The sequence below is a fragment of the Cynara cardunculus genome (assembly GCF_001531365.2).
Source record: "Cynara cardunculus var. scolymus isolate 2C chromosome LG 15, CcrdV1, whole genome shotgun sequence".
NCBI lineage: Eukaryota > Viridiplantae > Streptophyta > Magnoliopsida > Asterales > Asteraceae > Cynara > Cynara cardunculus.
This window is the reverse complement of record NC_037542.1, coordinates 14,915,664-14,933,683: the sequence shown is the minus strand read 5'-3', so window position 1 is coordinate 14,933,683 and position 18,020 is coordinate 14,915,664. Positions and strand designations below refer to the sequence as shown.

Sequence of the window (18,020 nt, the reverse complement as noted above, 5' to 3'; positions counted from 1 at the left end):
AATTAAATTAAAGAAATTACACAAAAACCAATAACTTTTAAATAGTTAATTTGATACTAATGTTGATATTTTTTTTTTAAATTTTATGATATTTTCAAATTTATATTTTATACAAAAAATAAAAACATTATCCTTTTCGTAAAACCATATAAAACCGTATTATATCAACATAAAAAAAATAACAAAACAAACCATTAAAATTGAAATAAGTCTCGATTCATTGCACGAATATCCTTCTAGTCTATTTTAACATACAAGATAGCACAGTTGTTAGAGTAAAAAATTGTTAAAATCTTACTTTGTCTTATTTTGGTATAGATGTTAGAGATGCTCTTATAACAACTACCATTGTGGACTTTTATGAGAATCCTTAATCCGATGAGTTGGAAGTGAGTCACAGAGGTTGATCTAGATAGTTTTCGAAGTGGTTGCACCAACTAACTATCGTTTTATAAAATAAAATAAAAACACACGGTTTTATCATACATACATACATACATACATACAACTAGCGTTAAAAATGTTATTTTTTATAAGTGCTAACATTAACAACATAATTAATTTTAAACATATTCCATATTGGGCTCGTTTTGAAGGTACATATAAGACCTTTCAAAACACGATGTAATTTGTAAAAAAAAAATACACATTTTAATACATTTTAGCTGATAATTAAATAAYTGATATGATAAGAGTATAAAATAAAAATTGGAAAAGGAAGGGAGGTAAATTAAAACCACTAAAGTATTTAAAGGGTTAAAAGCGTAACTGATTTCCAATCACCATAAACATATCACTCTCCAAATAAGCCTTTGAGAATATATATATATATATATATATATATATATATATATAAATTTTGTCCAAGTCTAGCCGATGTGAGCTTTGGATTGTAAAGTTTATGATTGTAGATTTGTAGTATTAATTTGGGGTGCGTGGTGAAGTCAATAAATGCCTAGTTTGAGTAATCGGGTGTTTGTTTTAGAATTACACCGGGGAAATTAGTATGGTTCGATATTTCCTAGTTTTAGTAATTGTCGGTTAAATATTTCACCTGAAGACTTCTTTCTCCGATCCTTGACATGTCAAGGACCCAACGTGCAAAGTGTCACTCTAGGATTGGGCCTATCGACTCGGGATGAGTTGGCAATTGGTTAAGAGAATCCTTGTGGACAAGGTTGTTTGGTATCCGGTATAAAGTGTGAAATCGGGGTGTTTTAAAAATACTGACGGGTTGAGTCGATAGTAAACCTAGAGGCGGAAATACATAGGTTGATCATAGTTTTGAGGCGGCGGCGGCGGCGGCGATCAAAGGGCTTCGTGAATCGAGAGAAAAGTAAGGTTCAAAACGTTGATCCCCGGACTAGGAGAAAGGGATCTAAGAATCTAATAGTCTGGGAAACGGAGAGAGATTAATGGAGAATCAATTTCATGTTGGTGATTTGGTATGGGCAAAAGCCGATCGCCACCCTTGGTGGCCTGGCCTTGTATACCATGAAGCTCTATCAACTCCTCAGGCCCGGCAAGCAAAGAAAGAAGGCCGTGTGCTTGTTTCTTTTTTCGGCGATAACTCATATAGATGGTTGAATCCAAAGAAACTTATTCCGTTTGAATCCAACTATAGCGTATACTCAAATCATTCTAGTTCACGTTTGTTCTTGAAAGCTATTAATGAAGCGGTTTATGAGGTCATCCACAGAGCTGCAATAGGAATGACTTGTCCCTGCGTATTTTTTGCATCCTATCGACCATCACATGTGGACGGTTTTTTAGATGTTGATTTGGATGGGTATCAGTCTRGAGGGGTTTATACGGTGCAGCAGATTGAAGGGTTCAGACAAGAATTCCGACCAGTTGAAACACTTGCATTCATTCARCAACTGGCACTGGATCCCAGCAATGTGGCTGAAGATATCAACTCTTCAAAGGAAGTTGCCAAAGTTCTTGGCTTTCGCAAAGCAAGATATGCAGAGGTTGATGAACCTTACTTTGTTGCATTTGGGGTGAATCCTGTTGCTACGAGGGCTGGAGATGGTGTTGTTGCTACAAGGGCTGGAGATGGTGTTGTGGCATCAGACAAGCAGGAGATAGCTTTATTTCAAGGTAACATTACTAATTAACTAACTCTCTATTTCAGTCATGCAACAATTTTGAGTTATAACATGTATTTATGTGTCTGTATATACTGATGCATCTGCTTATTTAAGTAGATTTAGATTTGTCAAGCACATGATATAAAACTTAGATATAAAAGAGGTTAATATTTAGATGGAGCTCCAAATTTTCCTACTTTCTTTATTCCACTAATTGATTGCTATCTATTTCACTTGCATTGCTTCTACATTTGCAATTATTGATGTTGGCTTTGAGTAAATTAACAAACATGACAATCCTTTGCTAATCTATCTAGTAGTAGATCCATTTGCTTGAATCTATATATATATATATATATATAGAGAGAGAGAGAGAGAGAGAGAGAGAGAGAGTTGTGTTCAAATGAGAACCGTACGTATTTAAGATAATAAGAAAATGGCCGAATCAAATGTGATTTTACACCAACTCACGTACAAAATCACATGTGATTCACACGACTTTACCCGTGACTTTGAGAATTCAGTTGTTTACGGATGTTTTGGTACTATGTCCTGTGTTTTTCACTTTTTTTTGGAAACCCAACTCTTCTCATTTGGCCGTTGTTGCATTTTCAGAAGATCCCTCTGAGGCCGAAATCCTGGGTCAGGAAAAGCCTAAAGTCAAAGACCAAAGTAAAACGAAAAGACGCCTGAAGAATAAAGTGAAACGCAGAGTGAAAAGATACGGGCGTCATGATTCTAACACCACAACTTCTCAAGATCATGTTCCACAGAAGAAGAGACAGCCCAAGTTTGAGTTGGAAAAAGAGGTGGAGTTCACCTCAGCCAGTGAAGATAAAATACAAAGTTCCCCAAGTCCCTTTAAAGAACCCTTAATATCAAATGCAGATAGTGATCTGCAACAGGAGGAAACTACCTTCACACCCCTTCATGATCTTGTTACTTCCCGTGGTGCTTCTGTATGCGGAATTCAATGTCTTTCTGATGAAATTCATGCACGATATTGGCAGCAAAAAGGTGAGACTCGTGTGAAGGTTAACCAAGGCAGCATAGACATTTCTGAGAAAATGTTATATCTGCTCAACAAATGCAGCCAGATTGTACTGGAATCGAAGGGTTTCTAGATATGATTCAGACATGTTTGCTTATCAGAATTATGATTTAAATTTAGATACAAATATCCTTCTAGTCTAGACATTGTTGTTTGATGCTGAACCTCAGTTAAATTTGAAACAAATTTTTACAGAGAACTGTTTAATTGGTTTTAAAGTTACAAGAAGCCTTTTGTTTAATTGGTAATTGGATCTCATTTGACGGTCCAAAGTCAAAGGTTTTCTCTTGTTTTACTAGAGAGTATAATAGAAGAAGATGGTGTATGTATACATGTTACTACTTTGACCATTTTCAGTGGCTAATCGTATCGTTTTAAAAGATGTCATCGTATGATATTCAAAAGTTCAAGAAGGTGCAAGTGCATCTTGTAATCAACCAAAAACAAAAAAACAAAAAAACTCTTGAAATCAACCAAAAAAACCCAAAAAAGTCACTTGAAATGGATAAAAAAACTAAAAAATCCCTCAAAATCAAGCAAAAAAAAACTTTAAAAATCCCTCGAAACAGTAAAATTAGGCTAGAAACACATCGAGCGATATTGAATGTTAGTAAAAACATGAAGACACGTCGATAAAAACCGTGCTTTTTGTAATTATTTTTTGTCTAAATTATATGGTGTCACCGTATAAAAAAAATTCTAAGTCGGTCTGAAGTGGATGCTGCAGACAACAATTTGAAACAGGAGAAAACTCTTGTCACACCCCCTCATGATCCTGTTACTTCCCGTAGTGCTTCTGTGTGAAGAATTCAATGTCTTTCTGATGAAATTCATGCACGAAATTGGCAACAAAGAGGTGAGACTCGTGTGAAGGTTAACCAAGACAATGTAAACATTTGTAAGAAGATGTTATATTTGCTTAACGAATGCAGTCGGATTGTACTGGAATCGAATGATTTGTAGGTATGATTCAGGCATGTTTGCTTATCGGTATTCGAATTGAAATTTGGATCACAATATTCTTGTAGTCTAGACATTGTTGATTGATGGTGAACCTTCATTAAAATTTGAAATAAGAGAACTCTTGGTGTCATGTGGCAGAACCTTACAAAGACTAGGAACTCGGAAAAGTTTCTTTGGAATGGGCAGCCCAATGGGGTCCAGGAGCTGGGCATGGCAATGAGGCAGGGAATGCAATCCATAGGCCAAGCCCGGTTTCACTACCTCTCTAGCAGTCCTCTTCCTCTTTTTTTATTGGGCCTATCCCCTGTTCAGTAGAAAAAATGGTTCAAAATTGGTTGAAGAATATAATATAATTTAAGAATATAAAAATACAATCTATACTATACTATATTATAAAACATTTGACAAAAACTCTTAAAAATCATTTTTTATGCATGAAATACTGTTTATTGATGCATATTAAAGCAAAATAATTAATTATTATTTTTATAAAAAAATATATTATTAAACCAAATATAAATTACTTCGTTATTGAACACAATTAACTGAATTAAAAAATTACATAAAAATGAGAAATTTTAAATAGTTAATTTGATACTAATATCGATATATTTTTGACAAATTTTTACGAAGTCTTCAAATTTATATTTTTTTTCAAACATAAAAATATTGTCGCTTTTTCAAAATCACATAAAACCATATTATAACATCGACTGAGATAAAAAAATAAAACAAAATATTAAAATCAAGATGTATCTTGCTATATTATACGCATACCTTTTTAGTATATTATAATAAGTATAATTTTACTTAATATAGTTTTGGACTTGTCAATGAACACCGGTCCCAGAACGAGGTGGCTGAACCAGGTTCAGGACCAGGAGGTTTTGGTTAGGGTTAAAGCTGTATATAGTTGTTCTCCAATTTAGAATGGGCAGCCCATTGGGCTCCAGGGTGGTTTAGTCTTGGCCCAAATTTTTGGGTCGTTTTGTATGGGTGAAAGATATCTATAATTGTTCACCTTTTTTGATTCATTTAGTACGTGGGACTTGATGGGATAAATAAGAATTTGTCGTCTTGTATTTGACGTGACATTAGACTAGGACATAATACTACTGAATGAGACACAAATACCCAATTTTGATGGAACAAAAATCAGAAAGATAAAGACAAGATTGATAAATTATTAAATTAGTCACGTCATATTAGAACTCAAAAACCCCCGACAATTCTTATACTCTCGTTGGTCCAATTTTATTTTTATTTTTATTTTATTTTTGAATCTGTCGGTAATTACCTACGTATCTTTAACTTCTGATTTGTCGGGTAATTATTCTACATATCTTTTGCTTTTTTTTTATCTATCAGTAATTACCAACTGATCACAAAACTTTATTTTTTATTTCTTTTTTTAGATCTGTCGGTAATTACCTACATATAGAGACAGTTAAATTATCGGGGGGAAAAAAACAAAAATTCATTTGGTCTGTAATTTAATGTCGGTAAAAAACGTCTATCTAGTGGTGAGCGGTCTTGATCTAAACGTAAAAGCAAGAATCATGTCTTTTGAATATCGTTATCTCTATCTTTATAAAGATGTCACATATACTTCTTTCGAATTTACTTCACATGTTTGAGAACAAAACAAATGGCTTTAGGACTACGCGCCTAACCTCTTATTCAACGAATTAATACAGACAGACGCGATCCCATTTACATACCCCATGCTACGAAAACAACCGAAACCTCTTCGTCTGCTAATTGTAGTACATGATGCATAGAATCTTGTACCATTTGTTGAAATAGATTAGGTATGGTGAATCTTTGAAATAATGGGAACATTTACACATTCTTTGGGCATAAAGAATGGAACATTCCTAATAATGGGGTTGTAATCCTTTATTATATTTTTGTCTGGTTAGAATCAGACGATTATATGTACATTTCTTTTTGGCTTTTTGGAAGGGATTGATCCTTCTTTCAAAGTGCTTTCCCTTTATTCTCTCATTAATTACCTTGCTTAATTTCCATCCATTACCTTTTTATATCTCCTTTTATTCTCTTCATTTGTTGCCGATAACGACACACTACAATAGAATCAGTAGGGTGTCTCGGGTTATGTCCAGAATGATCCCGATAAATTACGCTTGTAAGACATGCTATAAAGCAAATGACTCTTACCCACAAAAACCATTCAGAGAAATTTTCGTTAGGGATAACCGAAGGATCACCCAAAAAATACCATGATTTGGTAGAATTCGATGTTTTTCGAGAAAATACCAATAGATCACCCAGAGAATGATCACTGATTTGAATTGCCCACATCAGTTTACCCACCAAATTTTGTGACGAATCACCCTTTAGTGAGAGATTTCCCAGAGAAAAGTTCGTAGGCAAAAGTCTTTCATTTAGTAGTGACATTAGTCCTGATAAACTCAGTAGCCACATGCACTTGTGGTCTAACAAGGCATATGGGACCCATTGTGGACACGTGGAAATGAACCCAAGACATATGAGATATTCCACCACATTCCCCTAGGCCTCAACAACTATGCCATTGTGGTTCAATAGAATCGGATTTATAGGATGTTTAAAGTGTTAAGTGTAGTAATAAAGTGTTTTATAAGACTTTAAGTTTATAGGACAAAAGAAAAAAAAACATCTTATCTAAAAGTATTTCAATAAGTTTATAAAAAGTTGGGAGTTGGAACAAATTTTTAGAGCATTTTTTAAAAATAAAGTTCGTCTTAGCTATTTTATAGTACAATTTGAGAAGTGTTTATATATTCATCTTTTTATAGGACACTTTATAAAACATTTTTTTTTCTAAATAGTGTCTTGTAAAATGGTTAATATGACACTTTATTTTTAAAAACTATTCTAAATAACTTGTAAGACGTCCAAAAACTTATTGTAACACTTTTAGATATGATGTTTTATTGTTTTTTATTCTATAAACGTAAGTTCTATCTATTAGGACACTTAAACACTTATGGCATCCGATAAACTCAATTTTATTGTGGTGACATGTAGGGGTTTAGAGATTTTAAAAACTTGAAGATTCGGGAATAAGTTTAGACGCTAGAAACCATGAGTAGTCGTTGAACTTCAGTATATGATATATATATATATATATATATATATAATAAATGAACTCACCAATCCTCTAAAATTATAAAAATATATTATCATTACTTCAGCGTCGCTAGTTATAAAAATCAGTGGGTAAAATTACCGACCAGATTTTTCTTTTCCAAATCGACTTATTGACTAAGACACTTGGATTCTTCGAAAAACAATATATAATTAATAAATATTTTTATTCAAATACATAAACAAAATCCCACTTTATAGTTAGAAATGCAATTAGGGAGAATAAGTTGACACAAATTTAGAATGTGAATCATCATAAAATAATGTAAAGAAGCCAATTAAGATAGCAAAATCTAACATTTTATACCTTTTTAGTGGTGCTAAAAGACAAAAACACACACATATATATATATATATATATAGAAGAGTGTTAAAGATTATTTGTTAACCATGGAAAATATATTAACAATACAAACCATTTAGATTAATCACAAGTCTTTGTTAGATTAGGTTCTTCTATCACTATACAATTAATATTAGGGACGCAATATTCTTTTTTTTTTGTCTTAATTTCACATTCATTAATTGACGGTTACAAAAACATCAATCACGTGATTATAGCTAAAATAGTATATTTATTTTTGTTTCCAAATTATAGATGACTTGTTATTTTAATATGATAAGAAACTTGGATGTTTTATTTTCAACATATATGTAGTCGTCAATGTTCATATAGTGTATATATTGTTCACATGTGTTCCAATGTGTTCATAAAACAATATTTATATATATCTAACATTTGGTCAAATATGTGTTCACAAGTGAAACACTTTAATAATATATTATTGTGTTAACAAGTGAAAGCCAATTACTTTAGTGTTTATTAGTTTTAATAGGTGCAAACACTTTAATCATATATACTCAAAGATAATCATATTATTTTCGTAAAGAGTATCAAATCCGTCCAACGTAAAGCAGGGGCATCTTTAAGTGTCGAAAGAGCACGATTCTTTCGCCACAAGTTGAATCTACATAACGTTATGAAAACCTTTTTTTAATTGACCTAAGTATCCAACCCGTTATGCGAGCAGACTAATTTCAGGACGATCACTTGCTTTGTACATTTGAACCTTCGTGGTCATAAGGGGATTTTCATGCACTTTTAATCTTTAGAGTTTAAGCTCAAACTAATCATGCATCTTCTTTGTGGTTATGAGATTTTATTTTCCAACTAATGCATTCAAGAATTCTATATAACTTGAGCATGTACAATCATCTCTAATTAAACTTGAATTTGAATTTGAATTTGAATTTGAACTCAGAAACTTCAAATTATCTTGCAAACAAGATTAGAATTATCGAAACCTAAGAAAGATGCATTTGCGTGGTCGGTTGTCTAAACGCATATAGAGCAAACTAAAGACACGTGAATTCGAATCCCTCGATAACAACAAGGTATTCGACCTTAAATCATAAAAGATATATCACACAAGTTGGTAGCTAGGGTTTGTGAACATACATATGTTTGATTAAGATGGGCTTTCTTTTTCTTGTTTAAGAAAGTGACAGAATGGTGGATTTCATGAAGAACTAGGGCCTGCCTCCATGAAAACCTTGGCTCACATTTCATTATGGGATATCTAAGCATGATGTGATCACATGGGTGCATGCATGCATCGCTTAATATTCTTAAAAAGTTGATAAAAAAGCATCGAGAATTTTATTGGGTTTCAGATTGTTCCATCTTCCCATTTACCAAAACCTTTATCTGCTTTTTCTGGTGGCAAAGCAGCATGCAGAAAGTCGAAGTCCTGCTGAGATGGCTTCAACCTCCACCACTTCTCCAGATGCCTCGGAATCAACCTTGGTTTGATATATGACCCCCTTCGATGGGACTGTTCATCCATCCCACCTCATCCTTTACGTCATTCCATAACATATACACACACATACATACATATATATATAGAGAGAGAGAGAGAGAGAGAGAGAGGGTTTGTTGTAAAGATTCTTTTCGTATACAGCATGTGTTTTTGAGTGAAATATAGAATAAAGGTGGAAAGAATAAAGACATTCTATGATTAATGGAGTTATGTATATATTTTCATTGTTTTATATGCTTAATGATCATGATCCCAATTTGAAATCGATCACATACCTTAAAGATATATTGACATATGTATTGTGGGTTTGATTCTATAGAGGGAAAAAATGATTACATCCGGTGTACTTTATGCCGTAAACGAAAAGATATACAATCACGAACATATGATTTACAATCAACTCGAATCAAGATAAGTGACCATCTTAATCAAATACTGTTGCATTTGACACACAAAAAGTTGTAATAACTCACAAGCAACATTGTCTAACTACAGTTGTGACATATGGGTATTTGTTAACCTGGTGTACGGGATGAGATATATCCACGAAATAGCTACCAATGACCGATTGAGACGTGATAGTGCACGAATATATATATATATTAAGGGTTTCATCAATTTGGTTTGGTTTTGCGGGAAAATGAAATGGTCAAAAGGGACCGGTGGTCCAAACCCCAAGTGTATGTGCATAGGAAAAAGGATAGGGTCTCAATCGAAGGGGGACCATTTTTCACGAGCATAGTAGAAGTGTAGCCAAAGGTAAGATGGTGGTGTTGCCCTAAAGACTAACAATAAAACATTGACATCTTTAAATGTTTGGAATAATTTGGACCGAGATGTACCACATGTTTTTGATTAGTTTTCTTTGTTAAATATGATTAATTACATGTAAACTAAGGAGCTGTTTGGAAGTTGTTGAACGGTTTGGTGCTGAATGGTTAAGTGGTTAGAATGATTAAGAGGCTCTCATGATATAGTGCAAAATAAAATATAATTGTTTGGTAATTGTTTACAATGAAATTAGGACGCTTAATGGTTAAGGGAGACTCATAATACAAAATTATTCAAAGGGTTTTAGAACAATTAGGAGACAGATTTTGTTTTGCCAAACAAGATTAATTTCTTAACGATTAAGATGTTGACTACTCTTAATATAACTATTAAGAGGTAAACAAACAACCCCTAACCCTAAAGGGTTAGTCCTTGAAGTTAACATAAACTAGTAGCCCTAAATTTAAAGATTTAAGACCAAATATACACAAATTGACCCAAAATTAACAAATTATTATGTTGATGTCAATATAAACAAATTAACATAATAACATTGAGGGTTGGATTCCGGTGAGAAGAGAAGTTATAGTGAGAAGCGTAAGAATAGATCTTCATCATTGGATCAATTCTAATTAAATGTCGACGCTAATGATCAGGTGCACCGGATGAATTCCCTTTTAAAGGGTAATGGGTGGACATAAGATTAGAAGTGATCAAGAGTTCATATCTCTTCTTATGTTTTTTTCATAATAACCTCTCTTCTCACACGATCCTTCGTCATACCATTGATATAAGTGAGCACCAAATATAATCAAGTTAAACCTAAACATGAATAAATATTAATCAACCTCGAAATCAAAATATTTACAACCATGCTTCAATTCTTCTATTAAGCTTTTCAAAATGCTTAATTGTGGATATGCTCTTTCTAACCATGCTTCAATTCTATTAAATTTTTCAAGCCTCATTTTCTTATGAAGGATCTTTGCTCCTGACCATGAGGCCAAGTGTTCCATGTCTGGTTGGCACCACAAGCTTGGGTCCATTCTTTTTCATGGTATTTTTAAATCTCAAAATAAATATTTACGATATTTTTATTTTAAAATAAATGTCATGTCTTAAAAGTAGTGTCTACTTTCTTATTTCGCCTTTTTTCGAAGTTGATTTCTAGGACATAGATGAAATTTTTTATGACAAATTAAAGTGGGGTCAAACTACAGTGGGTGTTTGTCATCATGTCTGGATAATTGCACGATTTTCGTGCATATCTCATAAGCCCTGTCACTCTTAATAGATCAAAAGTTATGATCGTTTTAAGTTTGACATCTTTTCGACCCATTAACTCCCTTTCTCTATTGGGTCCTTGAATGCTTCCGCCAACTCTTTGATTTGATCCACATCAATGAATGCCGATCTAGAGATTTATGATTTTGAGTAGTACTTCATGTTTCTTGATATTTTTTGTAATACAATAAGTTATATCGATCCCATGAAAAAAGAATCAGATGTCTCTATCATATCCTCGATAAAATTTGGCGGATACGATTTTCAAACTTTAATTCCTATCTTATCAAACAATGTAAGCCCCAAAAGCTAACTTTCCGTATTCAATTCATGTGGAGTGGTCATTTCACGACATCTTCACATGTACACACCAGAGTATAATGATACTGCTAAAAGGCCTTGTTATGCTTTCTATACAACTCATATGCCCTTAGCTGAAGGCCGAAAAACGTGTTAGTATACGTTTATTTGATATTAAACCCTTAAACGAGCTCCATCTTTTCGCTTTTTGCCCCAAAAGAACATTTCTTGAATCCCATTTTGCATCCAAGCAACACATAACAAAGTTCACTTCTATTAACATTAGCCACCAATCTTTATCTATCTATCTATCTCTTTTGCCCCAAATTTGATAAGAATATCATGAGTTTGACAACTAGATATAAATTCGACTCGTAATGCTTTCCGAACATGCCATGTATATATCCATACAAACAACCCGATCGAATACCCTTTTAATCTCGGATTCAAACTAAAGCAATTGCTGATGGTGATCATGAATCTTGAAAGAATGGAATCAAAAGGAGATGATAATTGAAGGGGAAAAAGGGCCACCGATCATGTGACCAACATACATCAGAATCAAACCGATGATATATCTCCTTTTTTATCCCATCCCAAATGGATAGAAATCGGATCAATAATGATAGGATATGATATGGCTTCCATGAATGATTTCATTTCTTCCTTTGTGTATCCAATATATGAGTAGGTATAGCAGCAGCATGCAGCCCATAACTACAGGAATGGGTTGACTGCCATGAAAAGGAAAGAACTGTAGCTGACCACTTTTATGAATTAATGGCTGTCCATCGATTATATATAACCTCCTTATCTGTAGGAGCCAGTTTAATTTTGACGATCAATGGATGAACCTTTTCCATCTTAACTCGACTAATTAATGGGAATTGAATACCTCCATTCTATTCAATTTAGAAAACTTCAACTTATATCTATAAACCCTTTTGATGCCATCATTGCTTATGCAATCAAACATATATATATATGGCAATTATATATTGCTTATGATATATAGATATGTGTGTGTATGTATATATAACCTAATAAGACATCAGATGCCATTATAATTTTTTATATGTCACTCCTTAAACTTTACCAATAAAAAAAGAAAAGAAAAGGACATATTCTGAACCTTTTTATATAGTAAGATTATACCTGGTTCAGTTTATAATTTTGCATGCCTACTGTTCAAAGAACAGTGCTAAACTGCTGTTAATTAAGCTTGCAAATTTCAGTTCTTGAATATGTAATCGTTAGATTTAGAAGCCCGAACACGAGCGGTGTCAATGGTTCGATTAGAGCTTGGTGAAACCATGGGGAAAGCACTTGGATTGCCCATTTACTTGAAACATTATACCGTATATATAATTATCAAAGTTAAACTCAGAATCTTATGCTGTATATGGCGATTAAAAATGAATGCTTATCATCTAAGCATAATCTTGGACCACAAATTAAATTTGGGTTTGTTTTTTTATGAAAGAAAGATCATGGGTTCGAATTGTAATTACGAAGTTTAAACGAATACAAAGTAAACATTGCATTAAACGACTTCCTTCAATCAGCAACTGTCACCAAATCGATCGAGGAGCGTTACACATCGTGCGCCATCATGCGTGTATACTTGTATGTGTGTGTGTCTATATATACATACAAGCAGAAAAGAAGGAAAAAGGAGATATACATATATATATATATATATATATGTGTGTGTGTGTGTATGTATAGACGCAGAGACTTGTGATCACACAGAAGCTTGATTTTTCATTACAGGAAACACCATACAAGATTTACAGATACACAAGAACACCAAACAACCCTTGAGCTACAAGCAATTAGCTTCTTAAACCTAAAAAAAATACAAACTTTTGATTCAACTGCGCATAATCAAACTTGGACTTACTTTGTCAGCAGAGGTACTTTCACTCATACCCATCATCACGGGGAACAAACAATCAAACAAATAAACAAAGATACAGATGAACACAACACAGATCGAGCTAGCTAGCTAACCAACGAGCCATGGGTACTGGCTACTTAATTAGCTAGCTAGCTTACTATATGTCTCTTACTTCAAACACATTGCGATTCTTGACGACGATATCGTACATGTGCATGGACTTGAGCTTGTTGAAGTCTCTCGGGAGCGAAATGAGGTGGACTGTTGATCTTTTGTGAAACTGAAACAGATCAGGATCGTCGTAGTACCTCTCCCATCCGAATGACGACAAGATTCTTTCCAGCACCTCGTACGAAGTCACCACTTCGTTCGTGGCTACATGAACCAGCACCTTTCGTCGAATAGAGCCCTGAAACGAATCGCTTCCAGGGTTCTCCACCAGTCGAACCACACCGTTCTTGAACACCCAAACACCAGACATGGATATATATCTTTTAATGAATTCTTGAATTAGGTTTCAAGAATCAAGATTGGGGTTCTATGAGACTTAGGGAACAAGAAATATATGAATGTTTGAAGATGAGAGTGGAGGTTTATATAAGGGTTTCCAGCAACCTACGTAGCTAGGGTGGAGAATATATACATATATCTATATATATCTCCCTAAGAGATCGATGAGGAGTGTGTGTTGGGACCTTTAAGGCGTGAAGAAAAGACAGTTTGTATATAAGGCATCGCTTGCCCACGTGTTAATGGGTGGGAGAAGGGAAATTTTGGATCGAGGGGAATCCAGAATCTTTTTCTAAACCCACACAACACCATGGGAATCTTAAGGTGAGATTGGTCGAGTGGTATCTGGAACAACCAAAGCTAATTGGAATTGAAAACAACATCGATCGTCTTGTAGGACATGCAGGCATCCCGTGACCAGATGTTGATTGATTATAATGCCACCCTGGAACCCATTAGATCGATTAATTACTCTTGAGCTAGCCGTTGATCCATGGAGGAGTATAATAATCTTCGAACATATATTCAAGAAAAATGTTCAGACTCCAACATTGAAGTATCAAAGAGCCTCTGACTTAACGGTATCGTAGTCTTGACCTCCTAAGAGGTCAGAGGTTCAAACTTCACCAAAGATAAAAATGATGTGAGTTTATTTGTTGCATTTGCCGTATATAAATATTATATACTTAAAAAAAAGATAACATTTATATATGGTTGATGAAAATAAAATTCATCTACTCTTAAACATGTTTTAAGTAGCTCAATTGTTTTTGAGAGATTGGTACAAGAAGTTCAAATCGACCGGAGACAAAGGGTGTAAACGGGCCAAATCGAGTACTAGGTCATTCGGGTTCGACTCGAAAATATTATACCAGCCTCGAGCTCGAGAATATTTTTTAAGTTCTCAAGCTATAATATTTTTTGAGTTTTCCAGTCGATACTCGTTTACGGGTTTGTACTCACGATCGATTAACTCATTTTTATTGACTCAAGATTTATAATTTTTTATATTTTTATTGTATTATTTATAAACATATGAGCATGTTTGGCTCAACAACATATATACTCGAATGGGTCAGCTCAAAAAATTTAATCGAGCTTTCAAATGAACCGAGTTAAACATTGATTTTATGAAACTCAACTCAACTCGTGAAGTTAAATAAGTTCTATTTTATATACGAGATCTACTGAACTCGAATTCGAGATAAACGAACTCGAATAACTCGTTAAAAGCTCTACTTGATTTACACCACGTATGCCACTATTCATTATGGGAAATCTTGAAAGGTTTTCCGGGGACATCCATGTTTCTTATTTATTTTTTTTGTTTTTGCAATTGCTCCAAACAAATTGGAATACACCTGTAATATTCAGAGTTAAGTGAGAAATGTAAGAAAAGATATTCACCCTTTGATGCACATTAGGATGAGATGTACCAGATCAATCTCTCGTATCAAACACGATTCATGGATGAGTTTGAGATTAAAGGTGATTAAGGGTTCAAATCCCTTTTTACGCTTCTCACATTAACTTCTCTTCTCACATCATCCTTCTTGTATATATGTTATGTAAAGACCACATTTTAGAAATTACATTATGTAAAAGCATGACTTTGAAATTTTCGAAATACCCGAGCATATACAATTTTTTTTTTGTCGATCTGTCATTTTCCAACGATTGATGGTGGAAATTGCACAACTTAACCAAAGGCTTATGTTAAAACAATTATATTGTGAGAAAATGTGAAACCTCATATTAACCTCCAAAAGAGTCCTTGAGAAAAGAAGAGAGGTTCCAACATATATAGAGGGAAATTATCCAAGTCTAGTCGATGTGAGACTCTAACAGCCCCCTCCAACAAATACTAGACAAACACTTATTGTCCCAGAGTGTCGAGAGGGGGTCAGACGGGTGAAGGCCAGACGATTGCCCCAGAGTATCGAGTCTCTAGAGTGATAAATCTTGACTCTGATATCATGTGAGAATATATGAAACCTCATATTAATATCCAAAAGAGCCATTGATCGAAGAGAAAAGAGAAGTTTCAACATATATAAAGAAGAATTGTCCAAGTCTAACCGATGTAGGACTCTAACATATATATTAAATTACGAGGTTTATTTATTTCAAACGAAGAGAATATTAATATAGACGAAATTAAAGCAAAAGTTGGAGGTGAAAAAAAAAAGATGAGTAGTCAAAATATTCCAAATAGACAACACATTGTATCCAACTTACAAAAGAAGTTGTAAATATAACTAAAAAAGAGTTCCCGACAACTAAACTAAACGCATAAAATAAAGACGTTCATAGCGTTACAATTTAATAATTTGTTTTTATAATGAGACTCAATTTAGTTTAACTAGAAGGTTACTCGTGCAATGCAACGAGATACATCTTGATTTTAATATTTTATTTTATTTTTTATCTCAGTCGATGTTATAATATGATCTTATGTGGTTTTGAAAAAACGATGATGTTTTTATTTTTGAATAAAGTATAAATTTGAAGATATCATAAAATTTTGACAAAAATATATCGATATTAGTATCAAATTAACTATTTAAAATTCCTCATTTTTTGTAATTTTTAATTCAATTTTTTTATTATAATTTAATTTAGGTTCAATAACGAAATAATTTATATTTGATTTAATAATATAATTTTCTTATAAAGATAATAATTAATTATTTTGTTAGAACTCGATGATTATCCTAATTATATTTTAGATTTTTTATATTTTAAAATGAGATGTTTATTATCTATTTAATTATGTTTATCCGCAGTTAGTTACACGAATTCAAATATGAAGCTTTAATAAGTTGTGCTTATGCATAAAAAATAGTTTTAAGAGATTTTGTCAAATGCTTTATAATATAGTGTATATATATATATAATTTTGTTTTGAGTAAATTCGGTTTTGATCCATAACGTTTGTCAATTTTGACAAAATTAGTCCCTAAACTTCATTTATTCTGTATTTGGCCATGACATTTCCAAAATCTCTTGGTTCTAATCTGTCCCTCTTGTTGACATTGATGCAATGTATGATAATTGAACCAACATCATATTCACAATCTCAAAGTTCTTAATGCAAGAAACCGACATCGGATACACAATCTCAAACTCTTATTGCAAGAAGCCGACATCAAATTCACAATCTTAAAGTTCTTCAACAGTATCTTGGTGTAAATTTTATGCGTCTTACGAACCTTATCACTCTCCATGCATTTCTCGTCGAGTCCTCAAATACCCATCTAAACTTCCCTTTGAAACTACAACTCTAATCATTGCAGTTTAAGCAAACACATCTGGTTTACACAACCTTCTCATGCAGCCAGATGCTCGAGGGCATCCAACCCGACTTGCCTTACGTACATAAGCCTTAATTTTACCAAAATCATAAAAACAAATTTGTTCTCCACCACCAGAAACAAGAACGTAGTGTCTTGCTAAAAAAACCATTGAATATAAATGTGACATCCGTCACCAAACTAGGTTAGTCAACCGTAACTCGAAACCTAACGTTAACCCTTTTAGTAAATTTATGTGCTCACATGCTTCCTGAAACATAAGGTGTGAAATTTTAGGAGTTGGGTGTGTTCATTTTTTTTCCCCTTAAGTACTCTAGTCATTCTAATAGTAGAGAAAAGTTAAGTGTTTATAATTCCTAAGTTGAATTTCTTTTTTCCGAGTACATAATTAGTCTATATAAATGTTTTATGTGCATTGTACCGGTGACTAAAAGCCTTAAGCAAATGATTTGAGTTAATAATGTTAACTAGTTAGGTTGTTAAAAAAAAAACTAATATTATCAAAAGAGCTTATCATATAAAAGAAATAAATCAAGTAGTTTTAAATAAATTTAAATAATATATATATGTATAATTATCCATAGAATTTCAAAATTTAAATATATTAGTTGTTGATAATCTTCAACACTTCCTTATCTCCTTCTAAACCCTAATTACTCCCATTCCTAAGAAAAATCAAAACACATCATTCTCTCTTCTTTTTTTTTTCTCTCCTTTTGCTTGGCCAAGAGTCATCATCACSATMAARATTATTCAAAGCTTTGTTCTTGAAGCCTACAAGTGATATCTTCATCACAAATCGTTGAGTTGGTAAGAACCTTCACTTTGTTTGTCTTTCTATCGTCTTCATGGTCTTCA

General features: G+C 33.2%; 2 protein-coding genes across 2 annotated transcripts; one reads left to right on the top strand and one right to left on the bottom strand.

Moving 5' to 3' along the window:
- Nucleotides 1-1,415: 1,415 nt before the first annotated feature.
- LOC112528582 (PC4 and SFRS1-interacting protein-like) lies at nt 1,416-3,217 on the top strand. The gene is made up of 2 exons (XM_025139606.1): nt 1,416-2,103; nt 2,709-3,217. The coding sequence occupies exons 1-2, from the start codon at nt 1,416-1,418 to the stop codon at nt 3,215-3,217; spliced, it is 1,197 nt and encodes a 398-aa protein (XP_024995374.1).
- Nucleotides 3,218-13,189: 9,972 nt separating this feature from the next.
- LOC112528148 (flowering-promoting factor 1-like protein 3) lies at nt 13,190-13,939 on the bottom strand. Its single transcript, XM_025139094.1, has one exon. It carries the CDS (start codon nt 13,817-13,819, stop codon nt 13,496-13,498), a length of 324 nt encoding a protein of 107 aa, XP_024994862.1. The 5' UTR covers nt 13,820-13,939; the 3' UTR covers nt 13,190-13,495.
- Nucleotides 13,940-18,020: the final 4,081 nt, after the last annotated feature.

Bases quoted from the DNA above. Each gene is read 5' to 3' on its own strand.
- LOC112528148 (XM_025139094.1), bottom strand. From the start codon at position 13,819: ATGTCTGGTGTTTGGGTGTTCAAGAACGGTGTGGTTCGACTGGTGGAG.